The following is a 10,189-nucleotide window of genomic DNA, read 5'->3' on the forward strand; positions in this document are numbered from 1 at the left end:
AAATGTATTATTATTATTATACAAATAAAATTGAATTGAATTGAATTGAATTGAAATTGAAATGACTCATTTGGGTCCCAGGCTGCAAAAATATTCAAAACCTGTTTTTAATTTACTTTTGTCACCTCTCAGGTTCCGGGTGACAAAGTGTGAAAAACTAGCCAAGGAGAGGCGGACCCTGTTAATAACAGACTCCAATGGGAGCGTTCCTTCATCTCCTACGGAGGTGGAACCCAAGAGTCGGACCATGTCAGAGTCCCAGCAGGTCGGTATCCTGGAAACTTCTTCATCTGTGTCCCTCTTTCTCTTTGTGTCCCACCGGGCTCTTTCCTGCTCACACTCTGTATACCTAAGTATTTGTTTATGTATGCAAAATGATTTATTTATGTGTGCCCGTTCATGTTCACAGCTCTTAGTGACATTATGCCTTTTGCACTGGTCGACAAACTAGAGAATGTTTGATTAATAGCACACTACATTTAGCACTGTTTGATATATAATGTAATAATAATAACTGTTTTAAGGCTGCAACTAATGACTATTTTCATTATCTGTTAATGTGACGATTATTTCTTGATTAAGCTTTCAATTGTTTGGCCCAGAAAATAATGAATAATAGCTAATACGATATACTAAAAGCCCAATGTGACATCTTTAAATGCTGTAGTTTGTTAAATATTAAGTTTAATAACACATATATAGTACATTCACACACCTGTATAGAAAGCACAAGTCAAGTTTGTTTCTGTACAGTTTCCTAAACACAGAGGCAATATATACTTAGAAAACACTAAAATCTCCCCAAAGAATGTAAAACACTGAGAAAGCAGAGTCAACAAGAACAGCTGCATATATGGACATTGTCTATCTTTCACTCAACAATTAGCCAAATACGTGTTTAAAAATTCAGGATAAAGAGGGAAAAAAAATTGTAGCAGTAATCAGCCTGCAGCTCTGCTGTTTTCTGTTTACATCACAGGAACTCTGGTTTATGAAATTACAATGCTCCAGGTGATCATGAACAGCCTCCGCCTGTCTCTCCTCAGTGTTTAATTTATCGTTTACAAGAGTGTGCAGAGGAGTTGTGTCTTCCTGTTGAACTGCACAGAATTGCCACGCAGTTTATTTCTTCTCAGATTCTTTTATGACAAAAACACTGAAATTCTACCTCAAGGTGGAATTTGAGCTCAGTGGTGCTTGATAATCACATTTAACATTCATGCATACAATTACAGTCTAATATGCAGGGATGCACCAATCAGATCGGTTTTGGTCCTGATACTTATCTTATTAATCAGGTGTCCGCAGTTTTCTGCTCCGTTATATTGATTTACTGTAGTGGGCTAACGTGTAAAGCTTCACAATTAATGCTTTTTAATGTGAAGACAGTGGCAGGCCTTTTATTTTGAAACAAAAGTGAGATCCGCAGTTGGCTAACATTACAAAATAAGTCATTTTTCAATTTTCATATTTAAAGTTTTTGTCTGGAGGTTGTTTTGATCATATGGGCAATTTATTGTTTAAAACATGTTTTTAACTAAGCTTGATAAAGGAGAATGCATTGTGACGGCACAATTTCATAAACCTTCTTAACAATATAAACAGTATAAATATTTTACTTATGCTTAAGAAAGGATGTGTAGGCTCTTTTTTTTACAGTTTCTTGTCCTAAAAATCCCGAGCAGATTCTGAAGTTGAGACTTCGGCAGAATGAGAGCTTACAGCCTGAACAGATCTGTGTCGTAACCAAATTTGCTTTAGGGTGGAGAAACATTACTCGTGTTTCAACAGATGACACAAAGAATCCATTTACAGCTTCAGAACACATTTTACATCCGTGTTTGTTTCATTTCAAACTGTTATTTCACATATTGACTTTCAGCTGTCTCATATTGACTGTGCGGGAAAGAAAAATGCCTTCCACCCAAGAGAATAAACAAACCCTGCAGCGTGGAAGAGTGATGGCAGAACACTCCTAATCTGAAGATCATTGAGTGTGTCGATTATTTTCTGTATTAAATCAAGATTATTTCCTTCCTACCAGGAACAGACGGACAACTTGAACAAAGAGAACCGATAGAAAACCAGGTAACGTGTCACGTCTTTATCAGTTATACCTGTTTTTTTTTTACGTTCTTATGTGTCTTGACACCATTTATTCCCCCCCTCGTTCTACAGATGTCCAAAGAGAGGAGGGAAACAGCATCTGGACACTTTTTTAAAATCCCAAACGAGAACATCATCAGCAAAAATCAGCAGTGGAGGAGCGAAGTCGACTCGAGAGTCGTGCCTCCACATTCCTGCTCCACGGGGGAGCCAAACGTGCTGCTGGTGATGAGGACGGCGGTGGCGAGAATGGCGTTTAAAGTCACACTGGCCACTTATTTTACAAGCAGAAAGGAGGTAAGGTGTGTCTGTTTATGATACAATCTATATCCTCCCAAACATAGATTTACAGTTAGTGCCTTGCTCACGGGCGTTAAAGCAGGGAAGCTGCTCAACGTCAAGGAAGCCTGAGCCATGGACGCGATCCATGATGTATGTACATATGATTTTGTATGTCAAGGTAGTTTTTGCATGTTATGAGTCAGATAATTGATAAAACTACACTCCAGAAAACAGGTACAACCAGTCTTAGATTATATTGTAGGTTGTCATTCCCAAACAGGAAGTAGGAACAACCCTGACGTAGAGGTCACAGAGCCAGGAAGTAGACCAAAGATGTGATAAGAGTAAAGCAGCAGTAATCGTATCCTGTAGTGGCGTGAACGCGATGCCGTCAGGATGATTAGGCATTATCGTCAGGTTTATGTGTCCTGCTTTCAAAACAGATAATCTGCTGTCTTAGCTTCCAGTCTGAGCTCTAATGAAGAAGACAACGCAGTATTCTGGGTCAAACAATTAGCTGTAATACTCACACAGGGGCTGCTCACTCAGTGACAGTGTTATTCTGACATTAACAGCCAAAATCCTGATGCAGGTCAGTCTGCTCCTTCCAGGTCACTGCCTGGTTTCCCCCTTTTGTGATTTCCCATGGTTCAAACCGGCATTACTAAATCTTTAAACTTGCCTTAATAGTTTTTTTTCTTGGTCACTCTTGTGGCTATAAACACATTTACATATTATCAGCTTATAAAGGGGTTTTGGTGGATGTGTTTAGCAAACAGTTGCCTAGTTACACATCCAGAAGTCATTAGCAGTCATGTGGAGTTTCTGTCCAAAGCCGTATTTTAACTTCATTGTGCGGCTCGACTCTTCTCTGCTCACTTTTTGTACCTCTACTTAGTTTTTTCCACCGTATATAGTACTTTGCATAGTACCCCCTTCAACGTAGGTGGAGCTGATCGTCATAGCAACGCAGTTGGGAAAAACAAGCCGGAAACAACAGAGAGCTTTACTTTGGTGGAGAAGCTGCAGCTGTTATTCACTAGAAACCTACACTACCTTTACTGGCAGACTGACACCCTCACTGCACCGCTGTCATCCACTCACTACGCACACAAGAGAGAGCGTTGCTCTTATAATGGAGGATATGGAGTGACGGGATCCACGGTCAACTAGTTAGCAAGCGTTTTGCTAACCTTAGCTAACTTCACATGTACACTATATACACATATATATATATATGTTGGTTTTATCTTTAACCATCTTCAAACTAGTACTGTCTTTTCATCAGACGAGCCGAGCACAAAGCTTCTCTAAGAACAGGAGAGGAGAGAGTTGACCGAGGCTTGCTCAACTGTTGTTGGAGCGCAGAGGTATCAGCTCAGCACTTTTGGAACTTCGACTGAGGTGGTACCATAAAAAGTACCAGGTACCGTCTATAATGGGAAACCCAAAAAGAGCAAGCAGAGTCGAGCCGTACCACGAGGTGGAGTAAGCGGCTCAATATTCATTCTTTATGTTGTTCTGAGACTGAAAGATTTAAAACAAGAAGCGGTTGTTACAAAATTTGGGAGTTTAAAAGACATGAATGTTTACCAGTTGAAAAGATGCACTAGTTGCATTATGGGAAATGTAGCATACAGTGTTGTATCTCAGCCTTTTTCTGCTTTGATTTCGATCACTTTTTAAAAAATCTGTCTCATGTGAGTCCTGCAACTTCATGCAAGTGAAATCACTGGAGTAACCCTTAAAAGACGAGGTCAGACATAATCATCCCAACATGTCATTTTCCCAGACCTTTGTGATGAAAACACATCATTTTAGCCGGTATTTGTGAATGTAATGTCATTGTGCCTCGTTTAAAAAAACAAACGAACATACCTTTTTGTTATTCATATTTTGGGGCAGTTAGATGTATTTTCATTGTTGTGTAATGAATGAAATAAAGATGACTAATAACATATCAAACCATAAATAATTAGCTGTTATTGTTGTCATTTAATCATTCACTGTATACTGGTTGAGACATGGGTACATTAAAGTGATAAAAGCCAGTGTCCACTGACCTGCAGGCTAACCTCTCCCTCTCTTCCCTCTCCTGAGTGAAACATCTGTCTTCATAGTCCATTCTTTCTCATTTCCTTCCATCCTCGCTCCTTCTCTCCCTCTTTTCGCACCATAATGAAAAGATGATTTGTCTTATTCATCTCAAGTAGGTAGTCCGACGACCTCGAGCTCTCTATCATATTATTTCCAGATAATGGAGATGAGATGGAGATGGAGAGGTGTTTTGAGCCGATGCGCGAGACGGAGGATTAACAATCCTTGACTCTTTTGTCTCCTCTTGACCTTCCGAGTCTTATCGGGTTCACTCATGCAAACATACACCTTCCTTTTCGATAAAGGATACACAAGTTTCTGACCTTAAAGAGGAAGAGCAGGAGAAAAGATGGAAATCAGTTAATTTAGGTTATTAGATCGCTCAATTATTAACTTGATGCCTAACTGCTCCGAACAACAGCGAGGACGTGATTAAACAAGGCCTCTGAGTGACACATGGCTGCCGCTGGTGTCACTTAACAGCGCTGGAGGGAGGATTGACTTTCAAAGTGTTGACAGGGACGGGGAGAACATTTACATTCAGTGGAAAAACGAAACTCTGATAGCACACAAGGCGACATCACCCCACCCATGACTGTAGGCTCAAAGCAAACCTGCCTGTTATATACACACGTACGCAGGAGGGTGGCCTCGGGGTGTTAAACCTGTCAAAAAGATGCGGTTGACGGTGTACGACATGAAGGACCTGGTGTAAATATTGACTGTATGTGTGTGTGTGTGTGTGTTTACTTTAGCTCTTACTGGGAACAAAAAAAACACAAGAGGGTGTCACCAGTTCTGTTAAAAAGGTTTCTTACATTAAAGCCACTAAAAACAAAATCCATGAGGGAAATTAGATATGCACATAAAAATGGTATAGATAATAATAAAGCTCCGTTCTGTCTCTTTTGCATGACTTCATAAGCAGTAAATTTATCTCAGGCACTGAATTATTCAGGCCTCCAGGCGAAAGAGTTCCCATGCCGATGTCGGTCTAAGTGCCCTACATCTTATCTTTGTCTCTGGCTATCAGCCAAGAGGATGGCGCGCTCTGGTTCGGGGGGGGAGAAAGAATTTTTTTTTTTTTTAACATTTGGGACCAGAGGGAAAAAGTCTAGTCAATGTTTAACACCTTTGAACTACATCAGGGCCATAAATGCGGTGACCTTCTAAAATGGCTCACTGCCCACCTTCCTTTATTCAAACAGCGTGATTCCAGAGGACAGTGAGGGAAGCAGTGACTGGAAAATGGCACTATCTTAACCACAGTTAAAGCCGCACATAATACTTCTGGAAGTAGAAACGGGGACATGCGTTCTCTCATAAAAGAGCCTTACTTGGACTGGTATGAGCATCTGTTTACAGCTAATGTTACGTTAAACTAACATTCGTGAGATATTGTTCCCACTTCATATTACCGCTGAGTTAATTTATGTTGGCATCCACCACTAGACAGCAAAGGTTACACTACAACTAATTCAGTTTCCAGTTAAGGAATTCAATATTTAACCAGAGTGAAACATTTCCAGTGATCTCGGGTGAACACTGGGAGGACTATTTTGGGCTCTTTAAAAGGTGAAAGATACCATTTCATGTCAACACTGATTAATGCATTCTCAGGACAATAAAAGGGTCAAATCAACAAACATTAAAAGGCAAGCCGGTGGCTGACCCTGCAAACAGGAGGAAACCAGGAAATAAAATCCCAGTTTGACTGACGGCATTGTGTTTTGTGTCTTTATACAAATTTATACGCAAGTTAACCCAGAATGTGTCAAATAATCCTGTTCTATATTTGACATTTCCCCCTTTAAATACAGTCCTACCCGTTCCTCCGAGACGAGGAAGTGTGCTGCAATTATGAGTGACATCATTAACGCCAACAAAGCCTTGAGAAAAACAAACACGTTAAGCGAGCACACACACACACACCTCGGGGACCGTACAGCCGGCTGCCTAATGGACCTAATAAAGACGGCATGAAGGAATCTGACACACAAACGCTCTTTATTTGCCTGCACACACTCAACGCGCAGCAGGTTGCGGCGCAAATGAGCTTGTTGCAAAACTACTTTTGTGCTGTTATCTCGAGGCGGGGTGAGGTGAATTGATTACTGTGAGTCACTGGGATGACGGCATCAGTAAAGAGTAACAGCGGAGGATAACGAGAGGTCACTTATTTCATGGAAAACAACAAGGTCGGTAGGAAAGGTGACCTGCCTTCATTTATGGAGGAATGTCAATCTCTCACACAACTGAATATCCACATATCTGTCTGAAACTTTTCCAGGGTGGAAACGTGTATTTATATGACTATAAATATCTCTATATACTGTTTTATTTGACCTATTCTCCTTTATACAAATTTAATTATCTTTTTGTATGTGTTACATCAAGAGACCTTGTGTTATAATAATAAATAAATGTCCTTAAACCTTGAAACTATGTTTTTTGTGATTTTCATGCTTTCAAATAAGTTGAACGATTAAAAAGACACATCTGGTAATGTTATATATTATATTCACTGACAAAATATCCCCAATAAACAATGAATGTATCCTGCTAACAAGTAGACCTCTGTCAGGGAAAATGTCTGACAAAAGGAACTCTGAATTTAACATATATATCAAATGTGTTTTTTGCATGCACACATTTAAATTGCAGTTAATGTAGGTGTAGTTTCCGAGGTACATCACAGGTATTTACAGTATTTTAATTTTTTACATCGGTTCAGTCTTTTCCTTTAACAGCCGGTCAGCAAATGTTACTCAAACAGGAGGAAATAGTCCATTTAGAGGGACTATTTTCAGCTATACGGAAGAAAAGTAAGACTGTGTGGGATTGAGTCAAAATAAACTTATGAAAACTGATGTTTTCATAATGAAGTAACACGACACAAGTGAGGCTCTGGATGCTTTGATGTAATCCAGGTATTCAATGAAAAAGCCTAAGGTGTCAGTCTCTAAACGCAGATCAGGATAATGGCATCGAATTGAGCACACCTGTCCTTTGGTCATGCAAGTTTACATGGGAAATGTAGTTTGTAATTGTTGTTGCCGGGTTTAAATTCACAGGAGGCTCCGCGGATCCGTCCCAGAAACTGAGGATGACAACTCCTGATTTGTATATTATTATTCTGATGTATTGACTGCTTTTTTATTGATGTAATGTTAGTTGTATGCCGAAGAGAGATAACAGCTGAGGACGTGATTAAACAAGGCCTCTGAGTGACACATGGCTGCCGGCTGGTGTCACTTAACAGCGCTGAGGGAAGGATGACTTTCAAGTGTTGATCAGGGACGGAGAAACATTTACATTCAGTGGAAAAGACGAAACTCTGATAGCACACAAGGCGACATCACCCCACCCATGACGTAGGCCAACAAACCTGCTGTTATATACACACGTACGCAGGAGGGTGGCCTCGGGGTGGTTATAACCTGTCAAAAGTGCGGTTGACGGTGTACGACAATAAGGACCTGGTGTAATATTGACTGTATGTGTGTGTGTGTGTGTGTTTACTTTTAGCTCTTACTGGGAAACAAAAAAATACACAAGAGGGTGTCACCAGTTCTGTTAAAAAGTTTTCTTACATTAAAGCCACTAAAAACAAAATCCATAGAGGGAAATTAGATATGCAATAAAAATGGTATAGATAATAATAAAGCTCCGTTCTGTCTCTTTGCATGACTTCATAAGCAGTAAATTTATCTCAGGCACTGAATTATTCAGGCCTCCAGGCGAAAGAGTTCCCATGCCGATGTGGTCTAAGTGCCACTACATCTTATCTTTGTCTCTGGCTATCACAAAGAGGTGGCGCGCTCTGGTTCGGGGGGGAGAAGAATTTTTTTTTTTTTTAACATTTGGGACCAGAAGGGAAAAAGGTCTAAAGTCAATGTTTAACACTTTGAACTACATCAGGGCCATAAATCGGTGACCTTCTAAATATGGCTCACTGCACCTTCCTTTATTCAAACAGCTGATTCCAGAGACAGTGAGGGAAGCAGTGACTGGAAAATGGCACTATCTTAACCACAGTTAAAGCCGCACATAATATTCTGGAAGTAGAAACGGGGACATGCGTTCTCTCATAAAGAGCTTACTTGGAAGGTATGAGCCCCATCTGTTTACAGCTAATGTTACGTTAAACTAACATTCGTGAGATATTGTTATCCACTTCATATTTACCGCTGAGTTTAATTTATGTTGCATCCACCACTAACAGCAAGGTTACACACACTAATTCAGTTTCCAGTTAAGGATTCAATATTTAACCAGTAGTGAAACATTTCCAGTGATTCGGGTGACACCTGGGAGGATAATTTTTGGGCTCTTTTAAAAGGTGAAAGATACCTTTCAATGTCAACACTGATTAATGCATTCTCCAGGACAATAAAAGGGTCAAATCAACAAACATTAAAAGGCAAGCCGGTGGCTGACCCCTGCAAACAGGAGGAAACCAGGAAATAAAATCCCAAGTTGACTGAGCGGCATTGGTGTTTTGTGTCTTTATACAAATTTATACCAAGTTAGACCCAGAATGTGTCAATAATCCCTGTTCTATATTTGACATTTCCCCCTTTAATACAGTCTACCCGTTCGTCCGAGACGAGGAAGTGGTGCTGCAATTATGAGTGGACATCATTAACGCAAAAAGTTGAGAAAAACAAACACGTTAAGCGAGCAGCACACACACACACCTCTGGGGACCGTACAGCCGGCTTGCCTAATGGACCCTAATAAAAGACGGCATGAAGGAATCTGACACACAAACGCTCTTTATTTGCCTGCACAACACTCAACGCGCAGCAGGTTGCGGCGCAAATGAGCTTGTTGCAAAACTACTTTTGTGGCTGTTATCTCGAGGCGGGGTGAGGTGAATTGATTACTGTGAGTCACTGGGTATGACGGCAATCAGTAAAGAGTACAGCGGAGGATAACGAGAGGTCACTTATTTTCATGGAAACAACAAGGTCGTAGGAAAAGGTGACCTGCCCTTCATTTATGGAGGAGATGTCAAATCTCTCCACACAACTGATATCCACATATCTGTCCTGAAACTTTTCCCAGGGGGAAACGTGTATTTATATGACTATAAATATCCTATTACTGTTTTATTTGACCTATTTCCTTTATACAAATTTAATTTATCTTTTTGTATGTGTTACATCAAGAGACCTTGTGTTATAATAATAAATAACATGTCTTAAACCTTGGAAACTAATGTTTTTTGTGATTTCATGCTTTTTCAATAAGTTGAACGATTAAAAGACACATCTGGTAATGTTATATATTATATTCACTGACAAAATATCCCCAATAAAAACAATGAATGTATCCTGCTAACAAGTAGACCTCTGTCAGTGGAAAATGCTGACAAAAGGAACTCTGAATTTAAACATATATATCAAATGTGTTTTTTGCATGCACACATTTAAATTGCAGTTTAATGTAGGTGTAGTTTCCGAGGTACATCACAGGTATTTTACAGTATTTTAATTTTTTTACAATCGGTTCAGTCTTTTCCTTTAACAGCCGGTCAGCAAAATGTTATCAAACAGGAGGAAATAGTCCATTTTAAGGGACTATTTTCAGCTATACGGAAGAAAAGTAAGACTGTGTGGGTTGAGTCAAAATAAACTTATGAAAATGATGTTTCATAATGAAGTACACGACACAAGTGAGGCTCTGATGCTTTGATGTA

The 10,189-nt window shown here is 39.8% G+C and overlaps 1 protein-coding gene across 2 annotated transcripts in view; it reads left to right on the forward strand.

The window, feature by feature from the left end:
• The window catches only part of rell1 (RELT like 1), a 33,876-nt gene extending 29,516 nt beyond the window's left edge, over positions 1 to 4,360 (forward strand). For both annotated transcript variants that reach the window (XM_035675273.1, XM_035675274.1), the window contains exons 6-8: positions 133 to 265; positions 2,045 to 2,088; positions 2,179 to 4,360. In XM_035675273.1, the coding sequence (XP_035531166.1) occupies positions 133 to 265; positions 2,045 to 2,080 (169 nt within the window). In that variant the 3' untranslated portion in view covers positions 2,081 to 2,088; positions 2,179 to 4,360. The remainder of the gene's footprint in view (positions 1 to 132; positions 266 to 2,044; positions 2,089 to 2,178) is intronic.
• The last annotated feature ends 5,829 nt before the right edge of the window (positions 4,361 to 10,189 follow it).

This window comes from Morone saxatilis, unplaced genomic scaffold (genome assembly GCF_004916995.1).
Source record: "Morone saxatilis isolate NCDOM2014 unplaced genomic scaffold, NCSU_SB_2.0 Contig4, whole genome shotgun sequence".
Lineage (NCBI taxonomy): Eukaryota > Metazoa > Chordata > Actinopteri > Moronidae > Morone > Morone saxatilis.